Consider the following 21441-nt stretch of genomic DNA (forward strand, 5'->3'; position numbering starts at 1 on the left):
ATCTGCTTCCTGGTAATAATTTTGTGATGATCTTTTTTAAAAAATCTGACACAAGTTTACAATAAGGATATTACTGGTGTCCATGCAAATCCATGCACAAGAAGTTGGTGGCATATTTTTAAAACATTCATGTACGCTGATATTATGCTTGCAATCAAATCTCCAATTCCGATGCTGAGGGGAGCCATCAAAACAATTGTAAATTGTTTAACTTAAGAGCATTTGTAGTATTGTTTGGAGGGGTGAAAGAACAGAGTCTGTACTCGCCAACATTGTGCCTCCTTCCCTGTTACATTGTATTTGGAAACTGAAAATCTCTTTGTACATAACAAATACTGCTACAGCGTACAGAATGAAAATAAAGCAGCTTTGGAAATCCAACCAGTCTCAGGAGAATCAGGTGTTCCCGACTGGTTATTTCGGAGACTAGTAAATCTTCAGTGATCATCACTGTGATGAGGGAATCACAAGATAATAGAGAACAGTTCCAAACTGTTTATACAGGAGCCTTAGCAATGAAGCCAGACCTCAGCGTTGAAAATATACAAGTATTCGATTACTTTTCAAGTCTTTTCAGATCATTAAGTGGAATTAAAATAAAGAGGCAAACTTTCAGATTAACATACAGTTTTGACTCTGATGTGCCACATTTAGCCTTCCTTCTCCAGATTTTGACGCAGTGCAGTTCTACAATGATAATACAAATAAATCTCATTCTAAGAACCAACAAAAAAATAACTTTATAGTTGAAGAGTTTGGTGGATGCTGAAGTCATTACACAACTGGATAACAAACTTTGAAAAACATGTTTGGCTGAATCAATCTTTAACTGGCTGTACGGAGGAGGTTAAGGCAATACTTAATAAAACTAAAGTGTAAAGATAAACTTCACATCTAGACCATCTTGATATTTCACATTGTGCTTCTACGGGTCTCTTTTCCAAGCCCTTAATGATTCAGAGTGAGAAGTGTCACATATGCTAAGCCAGCTATGACAAAAGACCACTGCCCCCGAAGCAGTATATAACATACACTTGACCAGCTTTATTACAGGCTGCGTCTGTGTGATGCCATCAAATTAAAACAGAATTTTCTTCCCCTAACCACTGGCACACCCAGCTCACCCCCCCACCTTATCCCAACCCCAAAACAAACTCATTAAACTGTGAGTTCACACTGTCACCAGGAATGAGATTATCAGCGGGCGGCCTCGATCAAAGGTCTTGACTCAACCCAGCAATTAACAAAATACTTACACATTTTTCAATTTTTACGGGCAAGTTCTGCATTCATTAGAAAGGCTCTGGTTGGTGAAATTCACAGGCTAAGTCAAAGTGTTCCATTTGTTTCAAATGACTTGACTTAGTTTGCTTGAGTGAGTTTAGTGATTGGAAAAATACATTTACTGCTGGTAGCAATTTTAATTGCAGAAGAGAACACATAAAACGTTACCACTTATGAGAAATATTGCATTCAAGCCCTGTGAATAGATCTCAGTTTTAGCAGGACTGAGACAAAATGTAAATATCGAATGATGGGCCATGTCCCCATGTTTGCTTCAGTCACCAAAGTTAATGTTACTTATTGGTTCTCAGAACCAATTTTGACATTGATTAAAATATCCATTACACTCACATTGCTGAATGTCAGTAATATTGATTTGGCAAGGAATATATAATCTTCAATGGCGATTAGGCTCTGTTAATTTCCCTTGGACCCATTTTAAATTAATGCAGTGATTAATTAATCATACGCACTGCACTAAAAAGGTTGAGAGAAATAGCGAGCGTTTTTGTTGTAGAAGACCTTGCATTTGTATTACACCCTTCAAATCCTCAGGACATTGTTTTGCACACGGCTGTTAACTGTGTCATTTTGCATTGCAGAAAATGTGGCCAAATCCCTCAATGAGATTGTGGGCAGATGACCAGTACAGCTGCGTCGGGTGCTAACACTATTTAAACAGAGATAACAACTGCATAATTCCCACTCAATGAAGCTTGTGGTCCTTCATTACTGTTTAGTGACTGAGATCAATGTCATGCACATAATGTCTATGCAATTATCCTCCACTCATTTCTCTGGGTAAGATGCCTTATTCCGATGGGAGAATATAGTTTGCCATGAGCTGCTTCTTAAATGGAAATCACTTTCAGTGCAAATTTGTTTACTACGAGTCCTGTCCTTTCTCCAACTCAGTAACTCACCCGAAAGATTTAATGATGCCATAGTCACTCAGAATTGTTTCAATTAAGTTGATCGAGGGGTAAATATACGGCATATTTGCAGAATTAGTTTGATTTTTATTGCCCAGTTTCTAAATATATATATGAAAGAACTGCCAGGAGACTTCCAATCCAGTTACTTCCAATTAATGGGATAAAATCAACCAATATCTGCAGCTCAATAGTTTGCATGGACCTATACTTTAGTTAGTCCCCTGCCCCTACCTTCCACTAGCCTCCATTTCCAAAGCCTTCACACTGCAGTGTATCAGTAATGGAGATAAATTATTGAGAAACTCCTGGCATAGCTTAGTTTTTATTCCTGATTTTATATCCTATCGTATTGATATTATAACTATCAGGATAAGAAAGGCAGATCCACAATGATCTATTTGGAACGCTGTAAGGAAATGTTTAATTGGGACAGAGTCAAGGGAGGGAGTGGGTAATGGAATGAGAATGAAGTCAGACATATTCCAGACAGCGGGTGGTGAATGGCAGAAGATGCGAGGTGCATAAGCATGCCAATGTTTCTAATGACTAATTTGATCATGAGGAATACATTTTCCAATAATAATTATGAAAGGCCTTGAACAAGTGAAAAACTAGTTTTTTAAGGAAGAGGGAGCAGTGCTGGCACGTCATCCTAAAGATCACAGCTGCTCCCAAGTGGAACTTGTGCTTCAAGGTGAAATTAATGCAGTTGATTCAGTGCGGGAACTGCATCACACCAAAGACAGGGGGCTTAATTAACAGTTCACAAACCTCAAATCATAACAGGCAAATGACCACAGTGGCTTCTCAGAGTTTACACTCTGCATCAAGGAATCAGCAATTCCTTCAGACCTAACTGATGTGAATAAGCACGAGTGAGGAATGAATAGATGTAAATGTAAATGGCCAAGATGCAGAAAGGGCTTGTGTGCAGTGTAAACACTGGCACAGATCCGGTGGGCTGACTCCTGTTTCTGCGTTATAAAATACAATGCAATAACAAAACTCTGACAAGAGGAAACTGAAGCAAACATGGGGAATTAACAGGGCTACCAAGCAATGAAAGCCATGCTTCCACGTACACTCCTGGCAGTCAGCCAAATTCAAGTCTTTCCCCTGATTCCATCACACTGTTTTGGAGTCTGGGAGCAGCTTTTTGACAATATACTTTTTTCCCCTGGCACCCGCACCCCCTGAGCCTTTGCTACCTCTGGACAATGTCACTGATTTCTTTCACAGATGAGAGCAGTTTTGTGAAGTCCTGACTGGCTGAGCAGATCTGTAACTGCCGTAAGTTGCACTCCAGCTTGTTGATGGCCTCCCGAAAGGCAAACTTATTGCGCATTTGCTGGATGGAGTCAACGTAACTGACGCAGAAGGTGTATAGATTCTTGCCCGCCTCCAGCACCGCACTGTGGCTGGCCATCTGCTCAGAGTTCTTTCCAATGGCGACCCGCAACGCCTCGGTGCTCTGTAAAACGGTGTCCTTGGTAATGTTGGCACTGGTGATCCTCTCCGGCTGCTGTCGTGTCTTGCGTAAGGACACTCTGGTGGAGATGAGTGGGATGAAGGCTGTGGTTGCTGAGGACTGCTGGTCACCACTGGGGCTTGCTAGGGGAGACTGTGCAGAGAGTGAGGATGCGGTTGAGTTGGGGGTCGATGCCTTCGTGGATGATTGTGACTTTGCTACCGAATGGAGGGCAGGTCTTTTCGCCACGTCCCCAGGGTGACTGGGCTTCGAAGCATCACTGTTCACAGCGTCTGCACCCTGGGTGGACTGCTTGAGCTTGATGCTCACAGAAGTCTCGCCCGTTGTCTCGTGGGTCGGGCTTCGAGATGGTCGAACAGATTTCACACCTGGTGGCGGAGGAGGAGCTGGCTTGGATTTCTGCAATTTACCCCGGTCTCTTACGGGGGCCGACAGGAGCTGGTCGGGAGGCTGCCTGAACCTTCGTACCTTGGAATCTTCGTTCAGCAGCTTCACCCCGCCCAGGATTGACGTGGAGCTGTGTTTGGATGTGCAAGCAGCAACACTAGAGGAGATATGGTCCTGTTGGGAAGCAGAAGTTAAGGCACAAGTCTTCCCACCGTCATCCTTGTCCTTAGGGACGAGACTGATTGATGTAATGACTGTGGGTTGCCTTCGGACGATCTTTGGAGTGGATGACGGTGGGCTTGAGCTTGGACTGGACTCCAGATTATTAAAAACATCATCATTTAACTCGTCAGTCTTTTTCGGTAGTCGAGATGGTGCAGTTTGGTTTATCCGAGGAGCAATGTCCACTTTAGTTTCATTTGTCCTCTTTCGAGGCAAGGCTGGCTTTTCATTCCTGTCGCCACTTAAGATCCCGGCTGGATCGGACAGTTTCCCTGCAGACTGGAGGTCACGAGGGAGTGTCAATGCTTTCCTCTCCATGTCCTTGTTTCCAGGGGGCATCGATGATGCAGAGCAAGATCTCAAGAAGCGCTTTGAATTTGAGAGCAGTTCCTCTTCATTCCCAACTGGTTTGCCTGCAGCTAATGTACTGGACTTCCTCGAATGCAGAAAGAACCCCGTTGTTCCCAAGAAACTGCCATTGGCAACCCCTCCAGCTACATTGTTTGTACTTTGTGGCCCAGTGCTAAGCGAGTGCTGAAATTTACCAGGGTCTATTGTGTCGGGAGGCATCATGCTGTTCACACAAGTTCCATTGTTAGTATCTTTAGCAACTATGCTGATGTCCTCTGCCGCTTCCTTCTTGTCCACCTGCCCGTCCATATCGCGGAACGAGCTACTGCGCTTTGGTGGTGTGGGTGCAGTCTTTTTCTTCTTCTTAATGAAAGAGCTGAAGATGGAACTGGATTTGCCTTTCTCTTTGGTGGAAGACTGTAAACGATCATCGTCCAAGGTGCCATCTGTGTCTTTGTCTCTCCGTGGCAGCATTGGAGAAATGGCCATTTCATGGTCCGCAGAATCTGGAGGCAGAGGCAAACATAAGTACGTGTACTTCTAACACATCACAAGGTCTCAACTCCCTGGACCAGCAAGTGCTATTCATTGTCCCAACAAATTATCGCCTGGATCAGATTACCTTCAGTGCTATGAAGATGTTCATGAATATGTCAAAGGTTATGGTGAGAATGCAAGAGAATGGGGTTAAGAGGGAAGAATAGATCGGTCATGATCGAATGGCAGAGCAGACTCAATGGACCAAATGGCCTAATTCTGCTCCTTACAGTGTGATTGGGAAAGCAGTTTTAATAGTAAAGGCAGATTAGTGTTGCGCATGTCTGGGGGTGGAGGTTTGTGGTTGGGTGGCAAGTCATCGCTGTTGATGAAGATGCAGGCATGTGTTTGGGACATTACTGGAGGCAGGGAAAGAGGGAGGGCCTGGTTTGTGCAATGAACATACACGCACTTGGGTTGGGGTCTGAGAAATGCATGTATGTGTTGGAGTTGAGATGCCACAGAATTGAAAGAATGCAAGGACAAGTCTGTTAAAGGCTTGGTTGCATCACTGCTGCAAAAGGATAATGCGTTATGTTCGCTGTATGTGCGGTAGGGGAGGGTTGTTGGTGAAGAGGGAAATTTGTTTGCAAATCTGACATGATTATTGAGCTGAAGAGCCTGCTATGAAACAAATCCTAATCCACTCAGTCCAGCTACAAATTCATGTTGGCCCACTGCAATGAATCGCTCCTCATGTTGGTGACTCCCACCTTATAAGCAGTTGTGTTCTTGCAAAAACACAAAGCCACACCATCTGCACATCACTAAATGAGAGTCGAAAAATAACTGTATTTATTTAGATTTTTCTCCCGACATAAATTTCATGGAATGATTTAGGGAATGATTTGTGAATCCCCTAATTAGGGAATTTCTGTTACACAAATGCTATTATGTGGGGGTCACCTGCAATGAACAACCTTCCAAACCTCCACGCCACTTCCTGCTTTCTTACTCCCACCTCGTGCAATGTGAAACATACCAAATTCACTTGTGGCTTTAAATATCGAATGGGTCGTCTCCTGGATCTCGCTTGGTTCTTTGTTCTCGGTGGTTCTGCGAAGGGTGCGCGTTTTTGTCGGCAATTCTGGAGCTTGTGGCTTACTACTGCCGCAGCATTTCCTTCCTTTCTTCCCGAGCTCCTTTTCAACCTCTGCAAAGCACATGACAAAGATTGCCGTTATATTGCTGGACAACATTGTTTCAAGCGAAGAATTCAGAACACGAATGAAGGAGGATAGAGGACAGGTTGGGTACAAGATTAACACTCAACCTGAACCTGGCATGACCAGCAATTATCGGATTATCGGATCGGACTGTTGGAAAAAATCCCAGTCTGGTCCACTCTACACGGCACTGAGCCTCCATCAGCTCCAAGTCAACATATGTCCAATACTGTGTGAATGTGTTTAGTCATAAAGAAATTGCAAACTCAATCTTCCCCAAGCCTGTAGACTTACAATTATTTTGAACAGCCCAATGATGGTGACCTGCAGTGGAAGTTTGTCAGGCAGTTTAATGCGGATAAATGTGAGGTTATCCACTTTGGTAGCAAAAACAGGAAGGCAGATTACTATCTAAATGGCGTTAAGTTGGGAAAAGGGGAAGTACAACGGGATCTGGAGGTCCTTGTTCATCAGTCCATGAAAAGAAGCATGCAGGTACAGCAGGCAGTGAAGAAAGCAAATGGCATGTTGGCCTTTATAACAAGAGTCGAATATATGAGCAAAGAGGTCCTTCTGCAGTTGTACAGAGCCCGAGTGAGACCACACCTGGAGTATTGTGTGCAGTTTTGGTCCCCTAATTTGAGGAAGGACATTCGTGCTATTGAGGGAGTGCAGCGTAGGTTTACAAGGTTAATTCCCGGGATGGCGGGACTGTCATATGCTGAGAGAATGGAGCGGCTGGGCTTGTACACTCTCGAGTTCAGAAGGATGAGAGGGCATCTCATTGAAACATATAAGATTGTTAAGGGTTTGGACACGCTAGAGGCAGGAAACATATTCCCGATGTTGGTGGAGTCCAGAACCAGGGGCCACAGTTTAAGAATAAGGAGTAATCCATTTAGAACGGAGACGAGGAAACACTTTTTCTCACAGAGAGTTGTGAGTCTGTGGAATTCTCTGCCCCAGATGGCGGGTGAGGCAGGTTCTCTGGATGCTTTCAAGAGAGAGCTAGATCGGGCTCTTAAAAATAGCGGAGTCAGGGGATATGGGGAGAAGGCAGGAACGGGGTACTGATTGTGGATGATCAGCAATGATCACATTAAATGGCGGTGCTGGCTCGAAGGGCCGAATGGCCTACTCCTGCACCTATTGTCTATTGCCAGTTGGGTGGCTATGTCCATATGATCAGCAATCAGCTCACTGTTTCGACCAGTATACATCCAGACATTTACCACAGACTAATTAAAACAGCGGAAGATACTTAGTGCTTTAACATTTGACCTACAGGCTGATGCCACATGTCATCTACAAAATTGAACTCACAATGACGAAGTCAGCTCATTAGCCACAAAGGTTTAGTGCAGCAAATACTGGCAAACTCTCAGGTCATCCACGCATATACCAGGCAGAATCCCTGCAAGTACTGGCTGCAGGCTTGGAGGTTTCTGGTGAAAACTCATGCACTTCCTTGCTAACTCAAAGTTCTGAAGAACCATCCTGACGTGAAATGTCACCTATCCTTTCCCTTCACAGATGCTGCCTGACTCGCTGAATTCCTGCGGCACTGTTTTGTTCAAGATTCCATCACCTGCGGTTCATTGTCTCTCAAAAATACCGACCTGGTTCCAAAGACATGATTTATTACAGCAAATGAATAGATAAATATAGTGCAAATGAATATAGATAAATATGGATTTTATCCATCTTTAAAACTGGGGGTTTTGTTTGCGGTTCAGGACACTTGATAGCTTATACAGGGCCAGCCAAAGAGCCCTAGTATGTACTGCACAACCAACACTCACCTTCTGAAATGCTGGACTCCTGAAACATGGTATCGAATGCTCGATGGACATCTGCAAATGATGGTCGATCTCCAGGGTTCCACTTCCAACCTAAAAGTACAAGTATCACAGTTATAAGTTTGTTAAAAAAGAAAAAAATATTTCCATCCAACAGCATGCCCACTGATTTACTAGCATTAATTTCATAAACTCTAGATGCTAGACATCTGAAATATAACAAAAATGCTGGAAACAGTCAACAGGTCAGGTAGTACCTGTGGAGAGTTAATGTTTCAGGTTGAGGATCCTGCATCAGAACCTCTGACAGAAAAGATTGCTAACCTATGTCAGGTTAAGAAAAGCAAATCTCCACTTGGCTGTCTATTCTAATTCTCAATAGCCAAGCCTTTGTGATTTAATAAAAGAGTGGCAGTTTCAGTGAGCACCTTTACCCGAGGTGTGATCACACTTTTCTCACACCAGAATTAGGGGAATTCAGTTATGTGAAGGGGTGAGTAACAAGAGGTTACAGATTTTCAATAGTAGCAGTAGAGGGAAATGGACAAACTTCTTCACAACGAGGGCATATTAAGATCTCGAATGCAATAAAGGATAATGATTCCACAACAGCTTTTAACAATCCGTGAAATGTGCTTGAAGAGTATTAATTTGCAGGGTTATGGCTGTTTTGAAAAGGCAATGAGTAATTTATGTGCTGCAGAGTGTGATTGCAGAGCTTCCCCATCACTCCTGTAGCGTCTTACAGCTGAAAATAAGTAGTTTGTCACTACTTGTCCATGCCAACCGAGATGCCCCATCTAAACTAGTCCCTGTTATCTGCGTTTGGCTCACATCTCTCTAAACCTTTCCCCTCCTTAGCCCTGTTCAAATGTCTTTTAAATGTTATTGTATTTCTGCCTCAAATACTTCTTTTAGCAGCACGTCCATATACAGTGTCCTCCATAATGTTTGGGACAAAGAAAGACCCATTATTTATTTATTTGCCTCTGTACTCCACAATTTGAGATTTGTAATGTAAAAAAAAAATCACATGTGGTTAAAGTGCACATTGTCAGATTTTAATAAAGGCCATTTTTATACATTTTGGTTTCACCATGTAGAAATTACAGCAGTGTTTATACATAGTCCCCCCCATTTCAGTGCACCATAATGTTTGGGACACAGCAATGTCATGTAAATGAAAGTAGTCATGTTTAGTATTTTGTTGCATATCCTTTGCATGCAATGACTGCTTGAAGTCTGCGTTTCATGGACATCACCAGTTGCCGGGAGTCTTCTCTGGTGATACTCTGCCAGGCCTGTATTGCAGCCATCCTTAGCTTATGCTTGTTTTGGGGGCTGGTCCCCTTCAGTTTTCTCTTCAGCACATAAAAGGCATTCTCATTTGGGTTCAGATTGAGTGATTGACTTGGCCACTCAGGAATCGACCATTTTTTAACTTTGAAAACCGCCTTTGTTGCTTTAGCAGTATGTTTGGGATCATTGTCTTGCTGTAGAATGAACCGCCGGTCAATGAGTTTTTATGCATTTGTTTGAACTTGTGCAGATAGGATGTGTCTATACACTTCAGAAATCGTTATGCTACTAACATCAGCAGTTGTATCATCAATGAAGATAAGTGAGCCAGTTCCTTCAGCAGCCATACTTGCCTAGGCCATAACACCCCCACCACCGTGTTTCACAGATGAGGTGGTATGCTTTGGATCTTGGGCAGTTCCTTCTCTCCTCCATACTTTGCTCTTGCCATCACTCTGATATGTTAATCTTCATCTCATCCATCTACAAGACCTTTTTACAGAACTGTGGTTGCTCTTTCAAGTACTTCTTGGCAAACTGTAACCTGGCTATCCTATTTTTGCGGCTAACCAGTGGTTTGCATCTTGCAGCTGACTACTGAAGAATGTTTCTGATCTGTCGGACAAGTGTTTGGGGGTTTTTCTTTATTATAGAGAGAATGTTTCTGTCATCAGCTGTGGAGGTCTTCCTTGGCCTGCCAGTCCCTTTGCAATTAGTAAGCTCACCAGTGTTCTCTTTCTTCTTAATGATGTCCCAAACAGTTGATTTTGGTCATCCTCAGGTTTGGCTGATGCCTCTAACAGTTTTATTCTTGATTCTCAGTCTCATAATGGCTTATTTGACTTTCATTGACACAACTTTGGTCCTCATGTTGATAAACAGCAATAAAGGTTTCCAAATGTGATGGAAAGACTGGAGGAAAGACGAGGTGCTGAGAGCTCTCTTTTACCTGCATTGAGGCAATTAAACACACCTGAGCAATTACAAACGCCCGTGAAGCCATGTGTACCAAACATTATGGTGCCCTGAAATGGGGAGGACTATGTATAAACATAGCTGTAATTTATATGTGGTGGAACCAAAATGTATAAAAATGGCACTTAATAAAATCTGACAATGCGCACTTTAACCACGTGATTTTTTCTTTTACAAATCTCAAATTGTGTACAGAGGCAAATAAATGAATGATGGGTCTTTGTCCAAAACATTATGGAGGGTACTGTATCCAGTACTGTGTGAAAAGATTGCCCCTCAGATTCCTATTAAATCTTTCCCTTCTCATTTTAAACCTATTCCATGTTGTTCTGCATTCCCCTGGCCTGGAATACAGACTCTGCACTCACCCTATCTATTCCCCTTATGATTTTTTTTACACCTTTATAAATTCACCTTTCAACCTCCTGTATTCATCTGCCCAGTCTCTTCCTATTGCTCAGGCCTCTAAATCATTGAAGTGCAGAGACACATTTAAGAGAAGGCAAGGTATTTCTTGCAAGGCACAAGTATGGGGAAGGTGCTGCGGGTGAATGGAATATACTGTCATGGGCCTTTTGAGCCAAATAAGGAGCATATTCTCAATGAAGTGGTCCATTTAAAGCACGATACACATTCATTTATCTACATAGTATTAAAATCTGTAACTGAGAGCAGAGTTTCAGTTGCTGTGATGTGGGCATCCTTTATTATCAACCTTGCAGGTTCTTACGTCAACAGTTCCTGTTCAGTTTTGTCCCATCAGTTACGATGGAGTTACAGGCCATGAGCTCCAGTGGATTCACAAGTCTGCATCAAATATTTTAGAAAATGAATCTTCCAAATTATCTTTTATTCATCCAAATCACTACTGCTTTTTCCAACAATTTAGCATGGTCACCAGGGCCCAGGCAGCTGTCTATTGTCCTGCAAGATTTTCATAACACTGCAGGTGGTTTACCCATTGATATTCCGAACTACATTCTACAGATCATGACTAACCAGGGAAATAATCTGGCACCATTTAAAAAAAAATTAATTCTAAAAAAAATTGTCCAATAGTGATTATATTTTTGAATTTTTTGAAGAGGTTACTAGGGAAATTGACGAGGGTAAAGCAGTGGATGTTGTCTATATGGACTTTAGTAAGGCCTTTGACAAGGTTCCTCATGGAAGGTTGGTTAAGAAGGTTAAACTGTTGGGTATAAATGCAGGAATAGCAAGATGGATTCAGCAGTGGCTGAATGGGAGAAGCCAGAGGGTAATGGTGGATGGCTGTTTGTCGGGTTGGAGGCAGGTGACTAGTGGGGTGCCTCAGGGATCTGTGTTGGGTCCTTTGTTGTTTGTCATGTACATCAATGATCTGGATGAAGGGGTGGTAAATTGGATTAGTAAGTATGCAGATGATACCAAGATAGGGGGTGTTGTGGATAATGAAGAGGATTTCCAAAGTCTACAGAGTGATTTAGGCCATTTGGAAAAATGGGCTGAAAGATGGCAGATGGAGTTTAATGCTGATAAATGTGAGGTGTTACACCTTGGCAGGACAAATCAAAATAGGACGTACATGATAAATGGTAGGGAATTGAAGAATACAGTTGAACAGAGGGATCTGGGAATAACCGTGCATAGTTCCTTGAAGGTGGAATCTCATATAGATAGGGTGGTAAAGAAAGCTTTTGGTATGCTAGCCTTTATAAATCAGAGCATTGAGTATAGAAGCTGGGATGTAATGTTAAAATTGTACAAGGCATTGGTGAGACCAAATCTGGAGTATGGTGTACAATTTTGGTCGCCCAATTATAGGAAGGATGTCAACAAAATAGAGAGAGTACTGAGGGGATTTACTAGAATGTTGCCTGGGTTTCAACAACTAAGTTACAGAGATAGGTTGAATAAGTTAGGTCTTTATTCTCTGGAGCGCAGAAGGTTAAGGGGGGACTTGATAGAGGTCTTTAAAATGATGAGAGGGATAGACAGAGTTGATGTGATCAAGCTTTTCCCTTTGAGAATAGGGAAGGTTCAAACAAGAGGACATGACTTCAGAATTAAGGGACAGAAGTTTAGGGGTAACATGAGGGGGAACTTCTTTACTCAGAGTGGTAGCGGTGTGGAATGAGCTTCCAGTGGAAGTGGTGGCGGCAGGTTCGTTGGTATCATTTAAGAATAAATTGGATAGGCATATGGATGAGAAGGGAATGGAGGGTTATGGTATGAGTGCAGGCAGGTGGGACTAAGGGAAAAAAATTGTTCGGCACGGACTTGTAGGGCCGAGATGGCCTGTTTCCGTGCTGTAATTGTTATATGGTTATATGGTTATTATACTGTAACACAACGATGAGTTTGCAATAGCTCTGTCAATAATTACTTCTGAAGCATAGAAAAATAGCAGCAACTATTTAACAGTGCTGATTAAAGAATAAATATTGGTTAAGCCCTCTCAGACACACTAATCACTTGGATCTTTTCCATCTTAAGAAGATAAGCAGAGCTTTACCCCATGTCAAAGAAGGCATGTCCCAGAGTACAGAACGGGTCTCCAACCTTGGTTATTGTGCTCTAAATTGACACTTGGATTGTCTTGCGTTTGATTCAGAATCAAATATATGTTGCTAATTAAGACACGGCCAAATTAATTTATCTATTCAGCGAATTTAATCATTTATTTATTTATTGTTTGTTTTGGTTTATTATTTATTACCTGTGCGTATTATAGGCCTGTTATACAGCTGTAAGCACAAATATCACTGTTCCGATGGTGGTACATATGACAATTAAACAGCAACCCATTTGATTATGTGACTGAACCATCAGTGCTCGTTATAACTTGTTCCCCCTCTTTCTCTAATGTTTGTCAGGAGCTGGTGTATTACACAGAGTCTAAATGAATTAATTCCTACTCACATGCGCGCATCAATTCATAAACCTTCTCTGGACAGCCCTCAGGCCGCTCCATCCTGTAATCCTTTTCCAATAGGTCATAGACCTGTGAAAGGTCAATTCCAGGGTATGGGGACATGCCATAAGTTGCAATCTCCCACAGAAGAACACCAAAAGCTGCAGATAAAGTAAGAATAAGTAATATTAACAACGATACACATTGTGGAAAGGAATCACTTTCATTGCTGCTGTTTTGCATCATGAGGCACACTGGTTCCCTTGCATCGTGTAAGAAGTGGTCAAATCATTGGAAAATGCTCACTGAATAGTGGCAGCCTGACACAAATTACACTCAAAACTACTTACAATGAAAACGAGAGAAAGATAATCCTTCATTATTTTTACCAAATCAATAATGATTAAAGATGGTATTCAGGGGGATTTGGCTATGTGGAAACAGGAGGGAAATATCATCGAGCCAAACAGCAAAGAGACAGGCCAACGTGTTCATGCTGACCAAGTTACCTAACCAAACACGTCTGACTTGGCTGCTCTGGCCCAGATCCCACCAAACCTTTCCCATCCATTTACTACCTGTCCAAGTGTCTTTTAAAGGTTAACTGACAAACACACAAAGCTACTAACTTCTTGCTAATGGTGACATTTAAAATTAATTCAGAAGTCAATGTTAGAAAACTCAATGTAAATATGGTCAATGGCAGGGAAATAAAGCAGGTGGCTCAAAATAGCATTTTTCAAATAGAATCTTTCCTAAACCAACATTTATTATTCAAAACAGCCCTCTCCCAAATCTGTACACGTGTACTTACCCCACACATCAGATTTGATTGAAAATTTGTTGTAGGCCAGGCTCTCTGGCGCAGTCCATTTAATGGGAAACTTAGCTCCAGCATGTGCTGTGTATGTGTCTCCCGTCATCAATCTGCTTAGCCCAAAATCCGCCACTTTAACCAAGTGGTTCTCCCCTACAAGACAGTTCCTAGCGGCAAGATCCCTAGAAAAATATACAATAGGCACTTAGAATCAGTGAAAACAGTACAAGGAATAATGAGATCGCCAAAAACAGGCAAGGAATAATTAAACTTCTGGGAAAACATGTTTCCAAGAAACAATTACTATTAGATGAAATTTCAAAAGAACAATTAGGTTTCATGGAATGATTAGAATTCCAGGCACAAATTAAACAATATGAAACACAGTCTGTCAAGAACCGACATTTATCTGTGAAGGATGCAAAGATTGTGCATTAGTGAATGTATAAAAAGGTCAAACATTCTACAGAGCAAAAGACAGATAGTCAAACACTTTTGACACATGGATGCCTGCATTAACATTATAATTCCATCACCTGCATAGAAATTAAATAGAACTGTAGAAATGAAATCAAAATCCAATCATCATAAATAATAAATACCACAATAGTCATTTTATGATTAATTGTTTATCTGCTCGGAAAATAAACTTTCTCATATTTCAGCATGAATTTATGGAAGGGAAATCATGCCTAACAAATGTACTAGTTTTTTGTGGTGATGTAACATGCAAAAGAGATAAAGGAGCACCAGTGGTTATGCATATATGGACTTGCACAAGGCTTTTGTTACAAAAGATGTGTACGCAGAATTAAGGCTCACTGGATTGGGAATAATATTATGACATGGATTGAGAATTCGTTGACACATACGGAGGAAGTGGGAATGAACAGGTTGCAGGCAGTGGCTCGTGGATGCTGCAGAGATCAGTGTTTAGGGTCCCTGTTATTCAGAATATTTATCATAAAACAGTACAGCACAAGAACAGGCCCTTCAGCCCACAATATCTGTACCAAAAATGATGCCAAGATAAACCAATCTCATCTGCCTTCACATGATCCATATCCCTCCATCTCCAGGCATCTATCGAAAAGCCTCTTATCAATAGCTTGGATCAGGGAACTAAATGTAACCTTTTTCAAGTTTGCACAGGATACAAAACCTGGATGGGGAGAGAAGGATTGAGCACCAAGGGGAGAAAGCAGAGAGATTTAAACATGATTTGTGTAAGTTGGGTGAATGGTTAATTGAAAGGCAGACAACAAAGATAAATGAGTACATCCACTTTGATTCAAATACAGATAAGCAGATTATCCAAATGGTGACAGATTGGGAAAAGAGGTGGTGCAATAAGATTGGGAGCCTTTGCATGGGTCAGTCACTGAAATCAATCACTAGTGCTGCAAGCAGTTAGGAAGGCAGCCTTCATTACTCTTCTACTCAGAAGTGTAATTATTCTTGCAGAGGCATCTTGCTGTTTCTGTACAGAGACAGGGCAAGATCCCATCTAGAGTGTTGTATGCAGTTTTGGCCTCTATCCGAGGATGTTTTTGTCAGGAAGGGAATGCAACAAAGATTTATTAGACTAATCCTGGAATGGCTGAACTGATGAACAATTGGTCAATTAGATCTACATTTAATTTTTTCTTCACTTTGTATTTATTCATTTCCTACTGAAGATCACAGTGTAACTGCAGGCAATGCATTGAAAATGTTCTCACGTCTTTCTTAATAATTCTCTTCCCTAGTATTTGTACCTGTGAGCTCTGGTCTAATCTCTCTGTCAAGGAGAATAACCACACACCATCTACGCTGTCCAGAATCCTCATTTTCACATCTATCCACATTTATATTCTTTTATCAAATCTCCCTCAGCTTTTTTTCTCCAGAGCTAACAGGTTCATATTCAAAGAACTTTGATTAAGGTAAATGACCTGGCAATTTCCCACCAACATTTCCCTCAAAATCTGAGTGCATCCCATTCATTCCCAATGACTTCACTAGTTCAACCAGTTTTCCTCTTACCACCATGCTACCAAATATTAATGTTGACTGTCTGAATTATATATTCCTTCACTATTGCACTATCACCATTTTACTATTTATGTGTTTAGCAAATACTTTTGGATTCCCATTTATGTTGCCAGCTGATCTTTTCACATACGTTCTCTTTGCCTCCCATTTTAATTTTCACTTCTCCTCTGATTCAAATGTAATCAGCTTAGGTTCTCACTGATATTTACAACCTGATGCTTGCCACAAGCAGCTGCTTTTAATTTTTGGGCATCCACACAACTCTGTATTTGTTTGTTCTTTTTTCGGCACTCAAAGGAATGTGCCTCAACTGAATGTTCTTTGAAGCTCACTAAGTACAAAAAATGCTGGAAAATCTCAGCAGGTCAAGTAGCACCTGTGTCTCTCGGACATGCAATGTTAACGCTTGCTCTCTCCACAGATGCTTGTTTTATTTCAAATTTACACCATTTAAATGTTTTTATCATCATAGTTTAATTTATGCAAATCGGAATCAATGATTCTTGCCATACTTGCCACACTGTGCCTCTAGCTAAATGATAATACAGGTGCACAACCTTTTATCCGAAGATCCAAATAACGAAAACCTCCGAATAGCGGCCATTTTTTCGGTCCTTGAAGAAAGGTCCTTGAAAACGTTCACCGAGGGCGGCCCGCAGAGGTGACAGCGGAACCTCCGGTCGGTCCTCGAAGAAAGGGGAACTAAATCCCCATTCATAAAAGAGAAGATGAGGGTATATTGCGCGGGAGGGTTAATAATTGATAATATGCTGCTGCCTGCCCGCTGAGTTAAAAAGTTCCCACGGTAGACTCACGATACACAGTGCAGATTGTCGCTCCCTTCAGTTTCACCCCACCTACGCCCCTCTGCTTCCCGGCCATGTGTGTGACCCCTTCCCTCCCCTCTCCAGCTCCCCGCCCATTGCACCGGCGCGGGGGCTTTGCACTCCAGGTCACTCTCAACCCCGTAATTCGGGCGGGAGAAGTCGCCGTTGCCGGTGCCCCGCAAAGCAGTCTCCCACCGGGGACTCGCGAGCTCCCGGTGTCACCATCCACCGGAGTCGGGTCGCAGCAGCTCGCCCCCGCAGCTCTCCACGCTCCGAAGCTGGCTAGCTCCACGGAGGTAGGTCCGTAGGTCCACAGGCTCCACAGCTCCCACCGCCGCCCACCGACCCCCAGGCCCACTGCAGGCACGGAGATCCCAGAGACCCACAGCCAGCAGCAACTCCAGCCCAGCCCCGCTCCAACTCCAGAGGAACACGTAGGGGCAGAAGCTGATGGTGTGCAAGGTACGTCTTGTTCTTGGGGTGGCGGATGAGGGGGCGCAGCTCAGGCTGTGGGCAAACTGCCACTTGTCGCCGTAGCGGCCCATCGGGGAGCGGATTCCTCTGGAGTTGGAGGGGGAGGGGGGTATTGTGCTGTTTGATCGCCCCCTGCTATCCCAGGGACAGGGAGACACAGCGGCTTTTTAGACTGGTGGGCAATCACTTCCAAAGTTCTGCCCACACAGTCAGTACACCTCTCCTACACTGCATTTCATACAAACATTTATTCTGCAAGAAAAAACGACATTGAAGACTCAAACTCGCGATCGGGTAACTGCCAGGATCAAGGCGCAAACTCGCGACCTTGCGTATATGAGCCGAGCACTCTACCACTGAGCCAGCCATTAAAATCTACGCTAAAAAAATTCCATTCCGAAGACCGACAAATTCTGAATTACGAAAAGTGTCTGGTCCCAAGGCTTTCGGATAAAAGGTTGTGCACCTGTAGTGGTTGCAACACCCACTTCACATTTCAAATTAGTTGTTGTTCAAGGCACGATCTCAATGCTGTGCTCCATTCTGCAAATAATTGGTCTTTAAAATTAAGCTTAAGTGTGAAAGTTTGCAGGAGTGAATCACAAAATATGACGAAATTAAGAATGTAAACTTCTACGATGCGAGGATGACTTACCTGTGAATGAAATTTTTCTTCTCTAAATACTCCATTGCAGAGGATATCTGAGTTGCCATATATAGCAGCACAACTGCATTCACCTCCTCTTTGTTACAATCACGGAGGTAATCAAGGAGGTTTCCATGAGTCATGAATTCCGTGATGATGTAAAATGGAGGCTCCCGAGTACATACACCTTTGGGGCAAAGGGACACAGCGCATTCATTTTTTATCTGTAACTAATAGTCTAGACTATGTGCAACTACAACAAGTTTTCTCAACAGAGTTGAATTCAAAAAATGCATAAAGGTATTTGAATATTCCTTCCAATTGAATTCACATTTCCCAACTTTGTTATAAAATGGTATTTTGGGTGTTGAAGAAATTGCAACAATGCAACGTTTTCAACCAAACTGTTCCACACCCCCCACTGGTTTGTTGGCTGTGATTTTAGAACAAAATTCCACAGTCCTTTTCAGAACATGGACTTATCAGTTATTTTCAAATAAAAATCTTGAACAATTGTTTGTTACTTTCTCTTGAGTATTCAAAATGAGAAGACAGGAAAACACAAGGTGATCGAACAACATGTCTATTATTTATTATCCAACTCTATTAAAACCATGACAATATATTGTTCTGATGAAGGGCAATCAGCATGAAACCTTGAATGCTTTTTCTCCTGCCCTGCTGAATACTTTTAGCACTTAATTTTAATTAAAAACACACTTTATAAATATTTCTCCTGTCTCGCTTGATACCTTTAACATGTTCCCAAAACAATGTTCCCAAACCTTTGAATTACATGATTTAAAAAAAAAAAATTCTCCATACAATTGCCCCGAACTGCATCTGGTAATAAATAAAGTACAGGTGCACAACCTTTTATCCGGAGTTCCGGAAACCGAAAAACTCCGAAAACCGGCCATTTTTTCCAGGATGTCGTCTGCACACCAAAGCTCGCGTTTGGCGGCAAACTTGACCCGAAACGACGCACGGTCAACCCAGGTCTGTACTACTGTAGCGGCTGCCTCCTACCCGGAGACCGGGAAGACATTTAAACATCTGTAAATCATTGCTTAAATGTTAGTCAGTTAGTTTGGAGGGCTTTTATGTGAAGGGGGGGGGGGGGGGGGTGAAGGGGGAAACTTTAATTCTTAGTCCCCTACCTGGTCGGAGAGGCGGGGAGCGGTCAATGCCTTACCGGGTCGCCGTGCAGTAAGCTCCGGAGCGCTGTGGCCGCCGACTCCCAGCTGGGGCTGCGGGCGTCCGGCCGCGGGCGGCGCCGGTTGTAGCTCCGACCCCGGCAACTCTACCCCTGGCTGCGCGGCGCTCCAAATCCAGCGCGGCCCGCGGCCGGACGCCCGCAGCCCCAGCACCGCTGTGGCCGCCGACATGTTGTGTGTTGGCGGCCACAGCGCTCCGGAGCTTACCGCACGGCGACCCAGTAAGGCATTGCCCGCTCCCTGCTGGTATCCCAGCGCTGCGACGCCGCCGACTCCCAACATCGCGGCGCTGGGGCTGCGGGCGTCCGGCCGCGGGCCGCGCTGGATTTGGAGCGACGCGCAGCCAGGGGTAGAGTTGCTGGGGTCGGAGCTCCAACCGGCGCCGCCCGCGGCCGGATGCCCGCAGCCCCCAGCTCCGCGATGTTGGGAGTCGCCGGCCACAACGCTCCGGAGCTTACTGCACGGCGACCCGGTAAGGCATTGCCCGCTCCCCGCCTCTCCGACCAGGTAGGGGACTAAGAATTAAAGTTTGCCCCTTCACCCCCCCCACCACATAAAATCCCTCCAAACTAACTGACTAACATTTATGCAATGATTCTCCGGGGAGGAGGCAGCCGCTCCAGACTTTTCAAGCCGCCCGCGCTACCTACCTAATCTACACTAAAAATCTTCCATTCGGAAATCCGAAAAATTCCGAAATCCGACAAGTGTCTGGTCCCAAGGCTTTCGGATAAAAGGTTGTGCACCTGTATAAACATATGAACTAGCTTGGACCATTTGGCTTCCTCGCATCTACTCCATCGTGTAATAAGATAACGGCCAATCCAATGTAACCCCAACTCTACCTTTATGAACAGTGCTTTTGGCTGCTTCATCTCAGTTATTCATAAAGATGGCAAAACGTGAGTCCCAACATCTGATCCTTGTGCCACACTAGTCATTACATCTTGCCAACCCAAAAAAGATACATTTATCCTGTCTTATTAGCAAGAAAATAATTTATCCTTGCCAACATACTATGTTCTATACCAGAAGCTATCATTATCCATAATAACCTTTGATACGATAAATGATCAAGTGCCAAATGGTGGAAAGTACATATAGTGGTTCCTCTTTATTCACAGTAGATAGTATTACTTCAAAGAGCTCCAATAAATTACTCAAACATGATTTTACTTAAAAAATCCCATCAACCTTTACTGATTTAGTCTGAAGAAGGGTCTCGACCCAAAACGTCACCCATTCTTTCTCTCCAGAGATGCTGCCTGTCTCGCTGAGTTACTCCAGCTTTTTGTGTCAATCTTCAGTTTAAACCAGCATCTGCAGTTGCTTCTTACACAACCTTTACCAATTATTTGGTTTTCAAGTGCCTTGATAATTGAACCACTTCTCTTATCCCACTTACATTTCTAGAGAAGCAATCCAAAATCAAGTAGCAGTCAATGAAAACATAATTTACTTTTAAAACTCCATCATTGTTTTTTCTTTATTTTACCTCCCATATTTTAATTAATCCGTGGAAGAGGTGAGAGACCTGCAAAATCAATTAGATATTTCTTCCTGAAACTTTGAGTGCTCAAAGATATCTATCAGTACAGCAAATCAATTCATCTGTGCAAACTTACCCAGCAGCTGTACGAGGGTGGGATGTTTAATTTCTTTCATAACTGCAGCCTCTTTCAAGAACTCTTCCACTTCCATAGTATCTTCCTGGGGGAAAGGAAACAGTTGTATATCAGGCCTGAAGTACAGAGGAACTAAAGGTACAGCAGTAGACAAAAAATTGGGGCATTGATGCAACCCTGATCTGCTCAAGTGCATTGGTTGCAGAGACTGTGGCATTACATGTGATTCACAGAAAGATCAGTGGTCCCTTTAAGGAGAAACCTTCACTTTCCATTCTGACTTTTGTTAACTGGATGTGGTAAGACTTTTTTTGATATTAAAAAAAAGAAAATGTTCAAACGCACAAGTTACGTTGAAGTTTGTTATACATCATGATGACAATAAGGTTGATTTCTGATGCAGTTTTAAGAGTAGCAACATTGTTTAAATTCAATTTTCCGGTATTCAATTGTCCTCAGGATCT

At 42.9% G+C, this 21441-nt stretch overlaps 1 protein-coding gene across 2 annotated transcripts in view; it reads right to left on the reverse strand.

The window, feature by feature from the left end:
* Positions 1–41: 41 nt before the first annotated feature.
* abl1 (ABL proto-oncogene 1, non-receptor tyrosine kinase) overlaps positions 42–21441 on the reverse strand; it is a 115765-nt gene continuing 94365 nt past the window's right edge. For both annotated transcript variants that reach the window (XM_033048861.1, XM_033048862.1), the window contains exons 5-11: positions 20978–21062; positions 18145–18322; positions 14152–14336; positions 13346–13498; positions 8174–8263; positions 6188–6358; positions 42–5174 (exon numbers count right to left, since the gene is read on the reverse strand). In XM_033048861.1, the coding sequence (XP_032904752.1) occupies positions 3424–5174; positions 6188–6358; positions 8174–8263; positions 13346–13498; positions 14152–14336; positions 18145–18322; positions 20978–21062 (2613 nt within the window). In that variant the 3' untranslated portion in view covers positions 42–3423. The remainder of the gene's footprint in view (positions 5175–6187; positions 6359–8173; positions 8264–13345; positions 13499–14151; positions 14337–18144; positions 18323–20977; positions 21063–21441) is intronic.

This window comes from Amblyraja radiata, chromosome 32 (genome assembly GCF_010909765.2).
Source record: "Amblyraja radiata isolate CabotCenter1 chromosome 32, sAmbRad1.1.pri, whole genome shotgun sequence".
NCBI classification, from domain to species: Eukaryota; Metazoa; Chordata; class Chondrichthyes; order Rajiformes; family Rajidae; genus Amblyraja; species Amblyraja radiata.